The sequence below is a fragment of the Melospiza melodia genome, chromosome 5 (assembly GCF_035770615.1).
Source record: "Melospiza melodia melodia isolate bMelMel2 chromosome 5, bMelMel2.pri, whole genome shotgun sequence".
NCBI classification, from domain to species: Eukaryota; Metazoa; Chordata; class Aves; order Passeriformes; family Passerellidae; genus Melospiza; species Melospiza melodia.
This window is the reverse complement of record NC_086198.1, coordinates 23,090,448-23,109,181: the sequence shown is the minus strand read 5'-3', so window position 1 is coordinate 23,109,181 and position 18,734 is coordinate 23,090,448. Positions and strand designations below refer to the sequence as shown.

At 40.6% G+C, this 18,734-nt stretch overlaps 1 protein-coding gene across 2 annotated transcripts in view; it reads left to right on the top strand.

Moving 5' to 3' along the window:
- Positions 1-8,276: 8,276 nt before the first annotated feature.
- Positions 8,277-18,734, top strand: part of LOC134418390 (melanopsin-like) — a 35,481-nt gene continuing 25,023 nt past the window's right edge. Inside the window, exon 1 of one of the 2 annotated variants that reach the window (XM_063156602.1) lies at positions 8,277-8,336. In XM_063156602.1, coding sequence (XP_063012672.1) covers positions 8,295-8,336 — 42 coding nt within the window. In that variant the 5' untranslated portion in view covers positions 8,277-8,294. Of the gene's footprint in view, positions 8,337-9,239; positions 9,369-18,734 lie in introns of those variants that run through there. The other variant, XM_063156604.1, reaches the window with a different exon arrangement.

Here is an 18,734-nt window from a genome sequence, read left to right as displayed (position 1 = left end):
TGGATAAAGTGACTTTTGGATTTAATTTTTTAATTTAATAATAACAAAACAACTATGGCAAATCTTGCCATTTGAGTACAGAAATTTTCCCTCCTTGACTTCTAAAGCTACACTGTGGCTGTGATGCTGAATGAGATGTCTAATTTTTTTCCTGAGCATTAGCTGCTGATTCCTGGCAGAGCTGCAACACTGAATTTAATGGTGTAGTTGGGCAAAATACTGCAATTCTAAACATACCTGAAAGCTCACAAACCTATGCTCTCTGCCAGACAGAATTTGCTATAGGCTGCTTTGATTCCTGAAGGAAATTGGATTATTTCTTGTTTCCAGTTGAATGGTTCCAGTGATTACTTGAATGGTAATATGCCATTCTGACTCATGGAGATGGCAAGAGAGAATGGATGGTCTAACTAGATTTTTTTTCTGTCTCTGATTTTTTGGTTTCTCACTGGTCTTCCCTTAATTTTCATCTATAAATATAGAAGCATACCTGTTGCTAAAGTGTTTAAGCCTCAAAGTAATGTTCCTTGTTACCAGAGTGTAGCTCTAACAAAGAAACATTAGCTCCTATTCTTTGTGTCTTTTGGGATAAAGGTGGGGAGAATGCTAGGGACTATTGGGAAAAGCTTAACAAGAATAAGGAAACTCAAGAATTTGTTTAATACTGTTTATCTGTTGTAATATGCAGCTATATTTCATGAGTTTAACTGTGGCAAAGCTTACTTTATAATCTAACACCCCTTTATGCTTCTGAAAGAATGAAAAAGTGTGTTTTTTTTTGTAGGCCAGCCTTCCCCTGAGCTGAGAAGTTGGATGGAGAACTCAAAATTGTAACTCCCAGAATAAATTATCAGTAATGGTATAGTTAACTTGAGCAATGAGGACTGTTCCCTATATCAGGAAATATTTTTTGACTTAAATCAATTTTTTATCAAAGTGTGTGCATGTGTGCACATGCATGCGGGTACTCTGAGAAGTTGAGAGTGTGTGATCTGACCTGTCTATAGTTCTAATGCAAAATTTACTGTAGTATTTCCAAATAAAATTATGGTTTAATAAAACCCCAAAACAATCTACTCTATTTAAAGTGTTTAGGAGAAATTCAAAACCTCGTTCAATCAAACATTAAATGGTCCCTTAAGGTGCCCTATGTAGTTCACCTGACAAAAATGTCCTTTTACCCTGCTGTTTTAATATCTTATTCTGTCTGATTCTCTGCCCTGCAGTTTTGAGCAGAAGCTTTGGGGAAAAGTATCCATTCCTGAAAGTCCCCAGAGCAGATTGATGTTTCTATGATGTTTCTACATTCTGGCTATCACTTACTCACTATACGTTTGGGGGGGGGGGGGAACCACCTAATTTCAAAGCTTTCTTTGTTAGTGGTTTCTAGACCAAGCAAAACTTTGTTTCCTTTTCAGGAAACGTGTACATTTGTGTTATGGTTTCTGTGAGAAGTGTGGGAAAGAAGCTACTTGTGGGAGTACCTGTTGCAAAGGTAAGAGGGACACCAGGTGGTTGAAGAAGCCCAGACTCCTGAGTGCCTCTCCAGCTTCTTCTGTGGTGCTCATCTAGTCTCCTCATTTGTATGCCCTGCTCTCAGGCCAAGGGGTTTTGTCTGAAATGTTTCATTTTAGTGAAGTGGTGAGGTTTTTTTAATAATATTTGTTTTGATGAGGAATGTAAGTGCCTCCTGATGACTTCTGTACCAGATGGGAGAGGGATTACAGGAACTCATGTGGCATTAAACCAGGAAAGCCGAGAAATTATCTCAGTCTGAAAGAGAGGGAATTTTAGACCAGAGAATGTTTGGTAAAGGGAAGAACACGGTTTTTATTAACAGGTTTTTCTGTTCTTTCTTTGGGAGAAAAACCCAGTGAATGTAAGTATGAAATCTTTTTCTGAGGTACTGCTTTCAAATAGCATTTCCTTCTTTTTTTCTGGAACAGAATTGAAATTTTTGAAGATAAAACATCAGAGAGGACCCCATTTGAAAGACAGATTAGACAATTTGTCTTTATTTTCCTTAGCACCTGCATTTGAAAACCAGTCTCAGATTCACATGTGAGATTATCATCCAGAAGGTATTAGTGATGGCTTCTTTTTCTAGCAGAGATGAAATTCAAGTTTCTTCTCACCTCAGGATGAATGTACTACTACACATCTAATTCAGTTACTGGAATTGCTTCTGTTTTCTGAGGTAAGAATCAGCAATGGTTTTGCTATTTGTCTGAGTCTTGAGGATATTCAAGTCAAGACTCAAGTCAAATTTTTAAACAAGTTTGTAGTTTAAATTTAATTTTTTTTTCTGGTTCAGCCAGTGCTTTAGGGCAATGTCATCTGAGGAGCAATTCAAACCACAGGATTATTTGACCCGAAATGGCGGAAGAAATTTTGGGTTTTTTTGCATCAGAGATGCAAAAAAGATCCTGAGAAGTTTCTGAGATCTGAAACACATTGCTATCTCATTTCAGTGGAACCTGGATTTTAATTCTCCTGGTTTAGGAGGTGGCTGGTGGGAATGGGTCACACTGAAGGTTCCTGCAGAGCTGGAACTGGTGTCTGATCGTTGAAAGGGTGAGGGCAGGGCTGAGCTCAGGAAGGTCACACCACACGTGCTTCCCTCACCGTGCTCTGCAAAGTGCCATGGCTGGAACAGGGCAGAGCATCACCTGGAGCACACACAGAGCCCCTGTCACTGTGTCAGCAGGGACCATCAGAGCCGTGTCAGGGGCTGGGCTGGAGCCTCTGGAGCCAGCACTTAACAGGGCACAGCACTTTCTGCTAAGTGTTCAGGGCAGTAGCACAGCCAGTGCCTAATGTGTATTCCTTCTGGGTTGGAACAGTTGTCCCTCTGGCTCTTCAAGGACATGTGGGTCATAGCTGCTTTACATCCAGGTATATTCTTCCATCCTTTGTCATATAGGAACTGAAGACCTATAAGGGCTTCTTTGTTTTGGTGTCTCTTTTAAAAAGAATGTCTGAAATAGAGAGCCAATACCAAATTTGGGGGGGGTTTTTTTAACCTCATTATTTGTCTAAGCATTGATAGGACTGATTCATTCAGCTGCCAGGATGAAATCCTCCAGGCTGGCTTTTTACACAAAAGGATTTTGTTTCAAGCATTTAAAGTGTGAAAATGTTTCTATTTATAGGAATAAGTCACCTTTGACCAGAAATGGGAAAACTTCAGTATAGAAGATAACAAAACAACAACAAAATCTGTGTGACTGTCACTGCCATGACTTTGACAGCAAAAGTTGAGACTTTTAGGGTTTTTCCATGAGCTGTTGGAGAAAATTGTGATTGAATGAGGCCAGAGAAAAAACTTGGGAGTTAGTAAAAAGTCAGAATGTCTTTCCTGTGGAAAACACTGGTATAATGAAAAATGTTTTTAAACTGTGTGTTGAAAGTAAAAGAGACTGTATTTTGAGTAAGTTTACAGTATGGGTGGTGTAGCAAAATGTTAATCTGAGATCCCAGTTCTAGGACGTGTCCATTTCCATTCCAGTTCAAACAGCCTTTCCAGAGGGCACATAGCAGTGCTAGGAGTGGAAATAACAGCTCAGACCTCTGTGCCCAAGGTGCATGTCTCCCCAGAGCATTATGAAGTTGAATTCTTCCCTCAGGTCATTGGACAGTTGCATTTCTTCCCCTGCCATTTTGTGTCTCCAGCAGAGAAAAACATTCCTTGGCTGTGCCTTGATGCTGAGGACCCTCTCCTAGCAGGAGCTTCAAAGGCCATGAAAATTATAAGCCATGGCTTAAAGTCCTTTGCTGTACCTGAGAAAATGGATGTCTTCAACTGAGGAATGAGATTGGATATGGATCTTGACTGGGTTGTTCTTTCCATGGGAAGGACCCTGGAAAAGGGTAAGCCTGGGATGAAAAGTTGTGTCTGAGTCCTGGTAACTCATTGCTGCTGGTGGAAAAAGGCAATAGGAGAGATATCAGCCTCAGTGAGGGAAGGGGATAGGAATTACGCTGAAGCCCCTGTTCATACAGGGACCACCACCTCAGGTACCTTCAGCTTCTCACTCTCAGGATGAAAGCAAGCAAAACTTCTCTAGGCTTGGCAGAGGTGAAGGAGAAAGAAAAGAGAAATGCCCAATTAATCACTGCCATTGGCATATGCTCTGTTAGTGGGGGAGGAGAAGTGAAGAGTCAAGCTTGTACAGGTTTACATTTTTGCTAGGGAGTGACCTGTGCAAAAGATGTGTCCTAGATAAGCATTGTTGGGTCTTCTTTGTTCCCCAAAAACTGCAACTGAGTGATTTGCATTCTAATTCTGTGATTAAGTCTAACCCATACCTTGATGGTAACTGACTGCATTCATATCCTAAAGCTTAGATTATACTGTAGAAGTTCAGTATTTGAAAAACTGATAGCCCTACCTGAGAAGCACTTCACCAAGGAGCTTGAGTTTTTCCAAGCCTTAAAGTTTCTACAGTTGATTCATTCACACTCAGCTGGCCTGATCCCTGCTAACACTTTGTTTTTCTTTGCAATTAAAATATTTCAGCTGCCATGTGAAATATGTGAGACTTTTTAGACTTGTCAGAAGCTCAGCAGGATGGCATTGAGTGTTTGCACAGCAGCTTATAACAGTCCCAAGAATAATTCCTGGATCAACTTTCTGGCTATTTTTAAAACAGTGAAAAATATGAACTGTTGCATAAATCCATTTTGCTCCTTGGCATATGATTATTTTCCCACTTTTTATTTCACTGTTGGTTACTTGACAGCTCAAAACACATTTCCAAACATGCCTCTCTTCCATCCCAAAATGAACATGTGACTGGATTACCCATCAGACTTTGACAGTCTTTTGGTCCTACAGCACATCTGGAAAGGGATTTCTATGTTATTTCTTTTCTTTTTAAAGCTAGAATGTGCAGGTTCACTGGCCATGTGTTTAGTTTTCATTGAACTTTTTTCTTCCAGTTTTTGTTGTTTTGTGTATAGTTTTTTAACTAATCATGCTGTACTGACCTTGTGTTTTGCTCTTCAGTAATCAGAGCATCAGTAGCCATAAGTGTATCATCAGTAGCCATTGGTGGACAGAAGGAGGACTGAGATCCCTGATGTGACTGTGAGACAAGGGGGAATGTGAAGCTCACTCCCATCCCACTGAATCTGAAGCCTGGAGGAGCTTTTCAGTGCAATTCTTCTCCTTTTGCCATTATATATAGTAGTCTGTAACTGAATTTAGCCTGCTTTGCTGATCTCAATATTCAGAGATTTCCAAGGAGCTGGTCAGGCTGTTGACATTCCCATGTGCCTTAGGAAGCAGCATATATGGACAGTCTGTTGTGTGTGAAACACCTTTGACACTTTGTGTTTCCAGAAATACAGCTGCAGTGAAGGAAAGATGACCTTGGCTGAGATCAAAATTGACTGTTTAAATCAATTAAAAGGTGATTGGTTTAGATTACATATAAGAAAAAAGTTTTTTATGATGAGAGTTGGTAAACAGGTTTCCCAGAGAGGTGATGAATCACACATTCAAGGGCCTCTGATCTAGTTGAAGATGTCCCTGCTAATTGCACCTCTAAAGGTCTCTTCAAACTTGAACTATTCTATGATTCCACATTTCTCAGTGTGCAGCATCTCTTGATTGACCACTGGGTCTGTTTTCGTGCCTGGATGTTTACAGTCTCTCTCTGCTCTCACTCTGTCTGGTGAATATAACACCCAAGTGTTGCAAGGAGAGGGACTGTGGCATGTGAAGGCACCTCATGCTGAGGCAGGTGCCCAGAGGAGCTGGGTCATGAGACAGCCTGCCCTGGGCATGGCAGCTTTGCAAGATCTGTGGTAAAGTCATCATCACCAGTGGTAACTGGAGAAATACTAGCGGACTTCTTCTAACAACTGATTAATCCAGGATTCAGCACTAATTCCAGCTGTTGACAATTATCCTCTCCCTGTGGCTTTGCTGAGGTATGGTGTTTGTCACAATAGATCTAACCTGTTAAACAAATACTGCTTTTTGCTCCACCAGGGATGCCTTTGGTGACAGATAAAATGATTCCAGTGTACAGAGGACAAGGTCCTTCAATTTGTTAAATTTGCCAACTGCATTGGGAGCCTGAGGGCTGAAAGGTGTCATAGAAATGTAAAGTGCTATTACTCATCCAAAATCACTGCTCTGTTTTCCTAAAAAACCCTCCAAACAACTACAGATACTTCTTTCCTGCATTTTGTTCAATGTTTGGTTGGTTCCTTTAAATCTGCACACAGAACTGCTACCACTTAGCGCCTGGATCTTGAGTGTGTCTCAGGCATTTTATCTGACCTTTTGTTTGGCAGTTATTTCCCTTACCTTTTTCTCCAGTTACTTGAGCAATCTGTTTTCTGTGACTAGTTTTAAGACACTGATTTTTCATTGCTTTTATTTAAACATGCAATGAGTTTAAGCATGCAAGTGAAGTTCCTAAAGCCCAGTGAGTCCAAACACTTTGTCTGGTTGTAATCACTTGGTTGGTTTACTGTATTTTCCCATGTCCTAGCATTAATTACAATCAGCTGAAATACAAAGACCTAATGAAAAACTAATCTTGATGTGAAAGCAGGAAAGAGAGATGTGTGGGACAGGAATTCAGTAATCCCCTGGCTGGAGGTTTAGTTGTACTTAAGCACTGTCATTCATGGAGCCAACTTAAATTGTCAATCAAGAACCTGTCAGTCTAAACAAATCTGAAGTGTCAAGAAGTTTGCTTTAGTTGGCATTTAACTTTTCCCTTGGCATCCAATTCTTAGCTTTAATCAGAATATCTCACAGAAGATAGGGTTCAGTTTGATCCAGCTATGTGAGGTATTACATGTAGTTGGCTTGTCCTCAGAGAAGTTTCAGCTCCAGCTGGCAGACATGGGAGTGAACAAAATGAGCAAAGAAAGCATTTCCTTAGAAAGAACATCTGAGCAGTTTTTCAGGTCTCAGGTTTCAGAGAGGGGCATTTCTAGTATTTTACCTACTTCTGTAAGGAAAGGGAAAAAAGGAACCCTCCTGTGCATGTTAGAGGGCATGATAATAGATATATGGGAATAGATAATCTAGATAGTAGGGTTAGATAGATACTAGAGTTACATAATTTCTTGTGTGATCTCTGTTACCTTACAGGAAATTTAAACCACATTGGAGATAAGAAACAATATTAGCCAACAAATTATGAATCATCAGGTTCTAAAACTATCACTAATGTATATAGTAGCTCCAATATTGTGTATAGATTTTCCTCTGAAAGGCAATATTTATGGAAAAAGTTGTAAGGTAACCAAAAAATGTAACTGTAACAATATTGAATGTACGTGTCACTTGGTGGATTTGAACTTGGAGCATATAAAGTTATGGAAAGAAGTGAAGTTCACTCCCAAACAGATCTACAGCCAGCAGATGACAGGGATCAGGTCAAGAGGTGCACCTAAAAGGTAAAGCCAACATACAACTGACTGAAAGACACAGCTAACAACTGGGCATCTTCAGAGCAGGGAAGGAGAACCTCTCAGGTCAAATGATTGAATGGAAGCAAGGTAGTTCAGGAGGGAATGAAACCCAAGGATGAAGTAATAATGACCAATAAACAGTACTGGTGTCTAAATAATGCATGACAATGACGCCATAATTTGACTTTTATAGTGCAATGCATAACACTATACTGTGTTTTCACCAAATAGATTTGAGGTTTTTTTCTGTTCTGGCTGACTGTCCATTATAGTCTAACATATTCATCTTGTCTTTGGGCTATTAAATGCCAAAGTAAATTTTGTTTTGAAATCTAGGTCTCCAGTCTAGGGATTTCAGCAGTATTCTCCAGCATTTGCAGATTATCCATGTGATATGTGTTCACCATTCTTGTGAATTTTATATCTGTAGTTCAGTTTCTACTATCTTTAAAATCATCAATTAAAAGGGTTAATCTGTGGGCGGAAATAGTTGTAAGATTCTCCTGAGGAGCTGTGACCATTGTCATGCCCTGAATGGTGGAGGAGGGGCCATATAAGTTTCTTGAACTTTGCTTAAATTATAGTTTCTACCTCCTTTCTCTGCTACTTTGGATCTTTTTTTTTTTTTTTCAGGCAAAACTCATTCTCACACATCCTTTCCATTCCCCTTTTAAAAGGGGAACGCTGAAACCAAGTATGTGGAAAATATTAATACATTGAAAATAAAAATGATACAGGGATAGAAATATAAGTACTTTTCTGATCTTTCTGGCCAGAGTGCAAGAGAGGGGTTCTCAAAGAGCATACCTGATGTCAGATCCCTGCTCTTTCCATCATGTTCCAGTGCCTCTGAAATGCTCAACTTTACCACCATGACACCAACAAGTTCACGTGAGGTAAGAAATTCCTGTGACCCATTCACTGCTGCTCAGTAAACTTTCTGTGCCTATTCAAGCACCTCTGTGACAGGAAATGCTTGAATGTTAAGGCATAATTCTGCAAATGAAGTTTTGGTAACTGCAGGCTGAGTTGCTGGGAAGTGGCTCTGTTTCATACCTTATTTCTTGACATCCTTACAAGAAACCCAGCTATGGCTTAGGCATGTTGCTGCTCACTTGTGCAGCGGGGCAGAGCCACCCTAAGCTGGCCGTGGGGATGGAGCACAGGGAAAGCTGGAGCCAGGTTTGGCCAGCCAGTAGAGAGTGGGAGAAGGGGGGTGGTGAGGGGTGCCCAGCTGCTGTTTCCAGCCACCTAAAGAGGGTTTCCAGGGAAGGCAAAGCCAGGCTCCTTCCAGCATAACCATAAGCCAGGGGCATGAGTTGGCACCGGAGAAATCCCAGGCTGCCTGCCCGGGACTGCAGGGCAGCAGGCACAGCCTCAGGGACTGACTCTCAAAGGGTGCCCAGCCTTGGTGGTGGCACCACAGGGGCTCCAGTGCTTCCAGGATGGGCTGGGCAGGGACAACCAGCTGGGCTGCCCTGGAAACGAGCTCCTCTGGCTGCCCATCTGTTTTAGAAATATATGTATATATGCACACACATATATACATGTATATGTATATATATGCACACACATATATATGAGTGTGTGTATGAGCATATATATATGTATTATTTTTTGAATTGTGAGGTATTTGGGTGTGGATAGGGTTTGTTTATTTGTTTGTTTCAAGTCATCTGTTTGCACGCTGCATTGGAGCAGCGGTGGTGTGGCCAGTGAGGGTGACTGACGGGTCGGGTGGCTTGCTGGGGGCGATGCTGCGCTTCGATCGCTGCCGGAGCTGGCAGCCTGGCAGCCCAGGAGGGGCTTGCGAGCGGCTTTTTAAAGCCTGGGATTTCCAGCGCTCCTCAGGATGAGGCGCAGCTCGGCAGCCCTGCACAGAGCAGATGTGCTCAGGGGAGGGAAATGTTTTCGGCTGAACCCAAAAAGTACGTGCCAGGAGGAAGGCTTCAGGCAGTGGGAGCTGGGCAGGGAGGAGGGAACGGGGCATTTCTCTTCCGCTTCGATTTCTAAGGAATAATTTAAATGGATTGCTTCTTCTTTAAAAGGAAAATCTCACTGAAGTTGTTTTAATGTGAATTTTTATATTTATTTTCTGTGTGTGTGTGTTTATCTATTTTCTTTGTGCTGTTTTGTTTAGATTTTTAGGACTGATTTGTAGTCTTGGCTGATGGGAGAAGTGGTTGTGCAAGGGGTTGGTGTAGCAGGAGGTTGCTTACGATGGTATTTGTTGCATCATCAAGAGCTGACTGATTAAACCTTATTGGCTCTGATCCATAATAGCAGGAACATTTTTATGAAAAAGGAAATATGAATGAAGTCCTAAAGCAGATTTCAGAGCTGTTATCCTTTTGTGGAACATATTAATAGAATGTAAAGTGACCTAAATGAAGTGCTGTAGAAAGGCTTGTCAATAGTTTATACATTAAGCTAGGATTATTTGAAGACATTCATAATGAAAAGAGGATTTTGTTGTGCATTAAAAATTAGTTATGATGATTTGAGGCAGAAGACTGAGATAAGTCAGCAAGCTAAATATAAAGAATTTGTGTATACTGGGATAGGGCTGTCGTCATACAGCCCTATCCCAGTATACCCTGACCTTATACCATTACAATATTTTGTAGAGATTTTAGTACAGAAGATTTACTGCTAAATCTTTGCTAACTTGTGTGGACTTCGTTTTATTAGCCCACCTAGCCCTGGCATTCAAAGAAGTCTATGAAGAATATTTGTTTCTAGTCTGAAGAGTGGAAGAGAAAAGGAATGCTGTGGGAGAAACTGCAGCTGGGAGGGAAGCTGTGGATTTTGTTTGATTGCAACAGGTCTGGAATAAGTGACACAAAAAGTTGGAGCAAGCTTTTTACAGAGTCATTTGAAGTAATAAATAAGTGACAAACGAAAAGGAATTTGAGTATATAACTCATAACTGCAAATTATTTACCAATATTGTGTTCTGGCACTGCTAAAGGTCTTAATTTTCAGTTGGTCTTTTTAATCCCTTCTTTACTGCAGTGACCCATTTTGCTGTTAAATTTTCTCTAAAGTTTCCAAGGAAATCCAAGTTTTATTCCTTGTCATTATATACTCACCAAATTTTCAATTAATTCACATCCTGTATTGCTTTCTCTTGCCACAAACTTAGCTGTGCAAAATCATGTGTATGTGCAACAAGTAAGTTGATCAAGGGATCTGAAGTTGAAATTTGGTTGACTTTGTTTGGCTGCCTTGAAAGGTTGCAAATTATCCTCCCTTAGGATGTCCTGTGTTTCCAATGCCCTCAGGTGCCAGCCTGGAGAGAGAGGTGGTTGCTGAAGATGATCTGCTTAGTCCAGCAGGTCCCGGCTAAGCAGTTGGGAAGCAGAATTCAGTGCACAAACAGGACCCAGGGTAGAGACGTGTGTCTGCATATTGTTGTAGGTGGTTAATCGAGGCTGGTCACACTCCTAAACCCCCAGGGCATGACAAAGCAGTGTTGCTGCATGAGATGATTCAGCCTTTGGTATCAATGTTACAAGAGAATTTCAAAGTTATTCAAACTTAATAGAAACATGGAGTTGCAAGACATTGCAGCTGCAGTACAAGTCAAACTCTCTCAGTCCTGAAAAGCAGGAAATCTTAGTGTATAGATGCAAAGGAATTTAAGTAGCTACTCATAATGCAGCTGAGAGAAAGCACCAGGCTGACTTGCATAAATTGGTTGCAGGCTGCTAGACACTCTTTATAAATTCTGTGATGAGGACAGCCACCCTAGGAAAGGTTTAAATAAAAATATATTGCTCAGACTTCATATGCAGCTTTGGTAGGCACTGGGGCTTGAAAGCGTGCTTGGCAGGTAAATAAGTCAGCAGTCAGAAGTGCCTGGTGCAGATGGCAGTCAGTGCCTGAACATGTGATGGGGCACATGCAGAATGCAGGGCACGGTTCAAGGATGCAGCCTGGGGCTGCTGTGCAGCTGGATCACCCTGTGTGCTTGGGCCAGCCTGTTACAGTGAGGGCTGAGCTGGGAGTCAGCAGCTGATCCTGCTGACAACAGACCAGGCACACGGGGTGATGGTATCAGCAGCTTCAGTTGACAGCATTTGCAAAGTTTAAACATACCCTAAGCAGAATGCCCAAGAAATAGGGAGATGGACTGTTATAATTTTTGCTGATCCCTCTGGACTGACTGCCATCAGCACAGCTGTGCTGCCAGTGAAATGACTGAGTAGGTGAAACCAAGTCCTTGCTGGCTGCATGACATAAAGGGCAACATTTAAACAGCTCCAGTTAATCTAAGCCTCCTAAAGCAACAGGAAAGAGCTTACTTTGTGCTTTGCAAAGTTAGCAATGCCTAAAAAAGAACTTGATCTCAAGTGAGAAGGAAATTTGTTTGGGTTTGAATTAAAAAAAGGACAAAGTACTTTCATTGAACTTTGTGCAACCAATAATGCAGTGCTCAATAAATTACTTGCCTTTTGTTGAGAAAGAATAACGTGCATAGTTTCTTATATACCTGGTATCTTTTACTACAATTTCTGTACTGAAACTCGTGCAAGTACTCAAATGATGTAATTGACTTTACTATGATAGGGAAAGGGTCAACATGACTTAGAAATGTGCAGTGTTGTTGTCCCCATGCAGTCGCTGTCATTAGAGGGCCCACCCTTCACGGTGCTGCAGAGACCATTGCACCCCAGTTGAGTGATAGCAAATGAAGGTGACTTCAGGAGCACCAGGGAGACTCTTAGTGAGTCAGTGCTGGCACTTTGGAAAGCTCCAGTGGCACTGCTGTAGGTAAGTGCCAGTCAGTTACTCCTCGAGCAGCTGGTGAGGGAAGGCAGCATGGCTCAAATGCTGGAGGGTTGCAAGATCTGCAGTGTTTGCCATCCCTCCTCCACAGCACAGGATGTAGCAGTCTGATGATGTTCTGGGTAATGCTTAAAAAATTTAAATAACCCATTTGTAACAGAATTATTTTGTATTTAGAATCAGTAGTTGTCAAATTGCTTTGCACTCTGTCATTAGCTCAGTGTTCGATACCACAAAACTAACAGCAACAAACTTTTGCTGAAGTTCAATGCAATTTTGCAACTAATAGTAACTATTTGTGTTCAGTGGGTTTTTACTCCTGGAGAAAACTTGATTATCTCTCTTACCCCTGCAGCAGTTGTGGCAAATTGTTCCTTTAGCTGTTTTTCCATTGAGAGATGCTCTTTAATGTGATGCTTTTCCAGAGCTGGATGGACAAAGGAAGGTCCAGTGTGAACTCAAATCTAGCGTGGACATGTCTTGAGGCAGACACAGTGCTTTGTTAGACTTCTGTTTGTTTTTTGAGGTTCTCTGATGCATACTACTTTGCTGGCTTTTTTACATCCTTTATAACATAAAGTTTTTTATATGTTTTTGAATGTAAATGTTCTTTTCTGTAAATGGTACTTATCATCTTAACTCAGAAAAGGGAGCTGCCTTGTGCTGAGACTTTCTGTTCTGGTACTTCATCCTGATTCCCAGCTGATATTGCAGAAGCAATGTAGGAGATGCTTCAAAATCTACCCCACATCCAGAGATTATCATGAGGGTGAGAGGAAGATGATGTTTCCTAACATAGATGTGCTAAAATTTTTGTTAGTTTTTGTAGAGTCATGAGAAGTGGATTGTAGAATTAAAACAAGGGACTACATTACAATAACTGCATCATCCCTATTTTCAGTGGGTTAGACAGTGCAGAGAGAAAGGATGAAGCTTCCTTCACTGTTGAATCAAAATTGTCTTTATGCTTCTCCAAACCAAAGTTGCTTGCTTCTGAGTAAGATATTGTTTCTTCTCCCAAGACAAGCACTGCCATGAGATAATTTTCTGAGATACAGACATTACTTATACTATACACATCTATTTCCATCAAATGTGTCAATTTATGCTTTGTTAGTTTAGTGCTTTAGAAATCTAAAAGTCTTTTGTTTGCTGTAATTTATCTCTAATTATGCTCATATTTCTGTTTTGTATTAGTTTGCAAGTGTTGCTTCAATCTTTGAAATGTCCTCAGTGTTGCAGTAGATTTCTAATTGTAAGTGGAGCAGCCAATTTCACTTGTTCATTTGGAGACATTGGTCTCTCTTCCTTTAGCAATGCTAAATCCACAAGAAATGTGTAAGTTCTTCAGCCTCCATAGGACTTGAAGAGCAATGACCTCCTTCCTGGATGAGAGTTTGTTTTACTCTTGTTTTAGAGAGTTAAGGGTGGTTGTGCTGCTGCCAGAAGGTATCATGTGGGAATAAAGATTTGCCTTTTGATGATGAGATTGATCTCCTTGAACATATTTCACCCAGTAGCAATTCTCTCTTCCCAGTCATCTTGATTATCTCCATTACCTGTGGTGGCTAGATGCTTTATGCTGAGTGTCTAGTGGGAATTTGTCAGACTAAAATGCCTTAGGCCATTGGACTTAAGATTGTATCAGTGATCCAGTTAGATTCTCTAAAATTAATCATAAAACACCTTAAAGGTGGACTTTTGGGATGCTTAGGCACCTAACAGTGCAGATAAACACCAGGAAGTGTTTTCAGCACCTCAGGAAAGCAGTAGGTGTTTTGCCAGCAGTGCAATCAATAGGTGTGAAGTGCCTAAGACCTCTGGAAATCATTCTTTTAATGTGGGATTTAAAGGCACAGTAGCAAAAAGAGTTGCAAATAAAGTGGAGCACTTAACTGCAGCCTCTCCATGCAAGAAATATTGTCTCTGCAGAGATTATCAGTTGAAAGCATCTAAAGTGTCTGGTATAAAACAGCATTTAGGTTCACTTGGCTCTTTATGTCCCCAGTTTCCTGTGAAAGTAACAGAAGGTAGGTAGGAAGATTTTCAATTTACTGAGAGAATACATGTCCTCAAGTAATTGAAGTCATATTTCATTTCACTTATGGCTTTAACCTTTATCTATTAACTGTGAATTTTGAAGGTCTTATTGCTGGCTTTATGGAATATTTTATGTTGGAAGGGTGGTTGGAGCAGGTGGAAGGACTTGACAAGCACAGCTCACTTCAACGTTTTGACATTCTTTATGTTCTTTCCCTGTGCACCTCTGGGAAGTGTCTGGCTCTGCCTTCTGCACACTCCACCTTCCATGCACAGAGGGATATTAAACAGACACAAGCAGATGTAATATGGAATAATCCTCAGCTTAGAGTGATCAGACAGTTCTTTGATCTAAACAGAAACTGAATGCTATAGTGTTTGTACTAAAATCATACATGTGCTTGAAGTTAGCAGATTGACAGTGTTCACTTGTTCAATTCCCCATGTCCTTCCTCTTAAAAGCATCTGTTGCTAGACTGCCAGGTGTGAGACACAGGAGATGTGGGGCTCTGATCTGACTACTTTTAGCAGTTTTCATGTTCCCAGATGTACATGATAGAATGACCAAATGGCATCAAGAAGTTGGGTTGCCCTCCACTCTCATCCATGCTACCTGTGACCAAAATTTCTTTTTGAAGTATAAAAATTACCCTGGTTGGTGAAGAATGTCTCTGGTTTCAGACCTTCAGCTAAGAATATTTCCTGCAGAAGAAGTGTTTTTTTTATAAATAGTAAAAAGTAGAGAGGGAAATCTACAGTTCATTATGCATAGCCAGTAAAAATTGTAAAAAAGCTTCATTGTAATGTAGCTAAAGAAGTGTAATTCTACTATTATTATAGTATTGTATTTCCTTCATCATTCACCACAGTTCTTCATAGGTGACAGAAGAATTCTAGAGCAGAGAATCCAACAGGACCCAAATGACCACACTGGTGAAAATAATTAGCGGTTTGTATTTTAAAAAAGTAGCATTAGAAACACCATACAGGACTAGTAAAAGTTGTTAACATCTTGCCTTAGCTGATTTATTGGGATGTGCTTTCATTTTGTAATCAGCCTTTGAAAAGTCAATATCAGCTGATGGGATTTTTTTTTCCATGATCCTTAAAAATAAGCACAATATTTCCTGGGATCTTTTTAAACTGCAGGGCACTTTTCTCAGACCAGTTTCCATGCACAAATCTTCTAGTAGCAGTTGAGGGGGTCTCCCCAAGAAGCTGAACAGTGGAATGAAAAGCCTGCTAACGTCTAGACAAGGTGCATAAGGCCAGAGGTAGCTGGTGAAGGATGTGCTTTCAGCTGTCAAAAGTAAAGAAGAAATTTTTTTTTTTAATTAAAATATAAAAATCCATCTGTCCAAAAGCCAGAGTTCATGTTGAAACCTCAGAGCAGAGCTCAGAAACCACTGGCAGAGATCAGAATTTAGTGTGTTGCCAACAGCTGTGGACAGGCAGATATTTCACCATGTACTTCTTCTGGGGCTGATGGAGTGGGAGAGGGATTGTGCCAGGCTCACCATGGGTGCTGTGGCATTGCCTTGTCAGCTGTGGCAGCTGATCAAATGGCTTTTGACACGTGGTGGGCAGGCTGCAGCAGCAGCATCCTGGTAAGAGGCATCTGTGGCTGATGAAATGGGAACAGCAATCATCTGTTGATGCTGAGATAGGATGGGATGAACCAGAGCAGGATGAGATACAAGAGCTCAAAAGAGGCAGAGGAGGGAGATGAGCTGAGGTGAAGAGCCCAAGTTATACCCAAGGGTTACAGATCCAAGTGAGGTCAAAACACTCTCACCCCAAGGTGGCAAGCATAGAACAATGAGATTTCTTTTTTAGGTGAATTTTATGTGATTATTAAAGAACTGCAGTTAGCAGCAGGATGCTCAGAAGGAGAAAAATAATGTATGAAAATATGCTACATAATAAGATTAAAACAAATATTTGCTGTACCTTCTGCCTGATGATGACTGCTAAATTTCTTATATTGAAGGACTTAACCAGCATATCATGTTCTGACCACCCATGCTTTTAACTAACATGCTCCAAGGCTATAACATATACATATGTCCTGAGATTTCTGCCTGCTGCTTTGTTGTTGCACTGTGCTAGCAGTCATCTGTTCCCTGGTGGCCAAACAAATATGCACTGAACTGTGATAGTCCAGCTAATTTTGATGCAGTGTCAGCATTGATTAGATTTGTTCAGTGTGCTGCCTGCCCGAGCGTGTACGGCTTGGGTTGGGATTTGAGGTGCATTTGGACAGAGCATCAGATAGTTTTGATGTCATTTATGGCCAAGGGCACAATGTGGTGAGTGTCTCAGGGGTCACATTAAGGAACTGTCTGTGCTGGCATGCAAGCCTGTGAGAGATGACAGGGGAAAGATGGACTGAGCCCCCAACTCAATTGAGTGTGAGCAGCTTCTGGTAGTGGGTTTCTATTTGCTTGCTTTTCAAAATTTTGTAAGCCATGATAGAATTTGTTTCTTTTATGTTTAAGACTAGAACTGGATGCATTTAAATAGAACATAAAGTTTCTGTAGAAGAAAATGTTGTGAAGGCCTCGTTAATGTTATCTGTGTGGATTATACAAGTGCACTAATACTGGGACAGAAATGTTCTCAGGAAACATGCCTTTGTTACCTTGGCTTAAAATTTTCAGGTCTTGAAATTAAAGTCCATTGCCTCAAGGTTTGATTCTAGTGGCATGGATTCAGGAGAGGAAACCAAGTGCTAATTATTTGCCAGGTCTTTCCCACAAAGTAAGGCTGGCTGTGCAGGCATGCTCTGTAAAAAAACCTTGCAGAACATTGGGTAATCCCTCTTGTTTGCCAATCCCTGCCCAAGCCATGCAGAGAGCACACGAGCTGGAACACAAGTTTGTTTTTCAGCTGGGCTGATATTTGGGGTTGGATTTTTTTTTCTTTTGTGCTCTGATAAACAAATGTAGCTTTTATCACCGATTTCAGCAATGTAGCCGAAGATGTACCTAGAAAGCAATGTCTCTGTGATTTCCAGAAAGGGCTTTACATTTTAAAGTTTAGTCACTCTCTAGGGAGATGAAAATATGCCCTTTGAGAGCTTTGCAACTAGCAGACATATGTTAAAACTTAAATTATTTTTAGTCTCATTGTTTGCTACTGATTGCTATGCTATCATTTTAATATATCATTAATTTAGAAAACATCTGAATTATTAATATCTGTTGCTTTTACTGACTCATTAGGCTGGATACATAAAAATCTGAGTGTGCCTGCTTTAAGTATCTATCTGATTTATTCTTGTATTGAGAAGTTGATGAGGTTTTGATGGTTTTCTCTTTGGAGTTTTTTGCGGGAGGTCAATGTTTATTGCTGCCGTCCCCAGCCATGCCTCATTAGATTGCTTACAAGAAGTTTAAGTACAGATATTAGGGGCCTGAAAGAAAGCATCTCATCAAAGCAGAGGCTATGCTAAACATGAGATTTCAAGGATACAAATGAGTCCTGAAATCCAGTGCTTTGTTTCAGCTGGCCAGAAGCCCAGAAGCAAATTGCTGGGATGGAATCAACTAGATACATACTTTATTGTAGGAAAAAATTTCTCAAGGTTTTCCCAGAAATTTACAATGACAGTCTATGTGAACACTTGCCTGGTCTGGGGCAGATGCCTGACTTTGCTCCTTGCCCTGTTATACACAGGCAGTTCCTGTTCTTCTTTGTGACTTTTGGATGGACTGCATGGAAGTCACACACATTGAAGTCCATTTGCTAAACCAGTTTCCATTTTGATTAAATGCACGCTGTAAATGTGTGTTTGAGTGCTCCTGGCTTTGGCATGTGAACTGACTGGAACAAGTGTGGAAGAGGACTGTCACCCAGAGGCTGATAAGGAAAGCAACTTCTCCACATGTGGGTAATCACGATTTGACTTGACTTTCTAAGGGCCAAATTAATCTGGCCTTACTGTATGGTCTTGGAACACAGTACTGTCATCTAGAACAAGCAAAGTTGTTGTTTTGATTTTGTTTGGGGCTTTTTTAAAAGCCCAAAGTTATTAACAATATTTTCCAAAAATCTTCATTTTAAATATGCCATCTTTTGTAAAATGTCTGAAGATCACTAGTTCTGCTATAGTCTCTGCACAGCTTTGACCTTCTGTTTGTTGTTCAAGAGTTCCTAGTACAAGATATTTCATTAAGCACCAAATTTTGTTGTAATTTCAAACCAGATGGTGCTTCATACTGAAATTACCTGGATTATATGGACTATCAGTGAAATTATAAGGAACTTGGAAAGTACTATCTGCTAGCTAGCATGCTTGGATTTCTCCCATCTCAGCTAACATAGCTAACGTTGCTTAGTATTTTTCTTTAAAATTTTCAGGTGTAATGGTATAGACAAGATTTTGAACAGCAATTCAAACTTCTATGCTGTGAATCCCTACAGCAGTTCAATGCAGGGAGGCTGCTCTGTTAATTTATTTC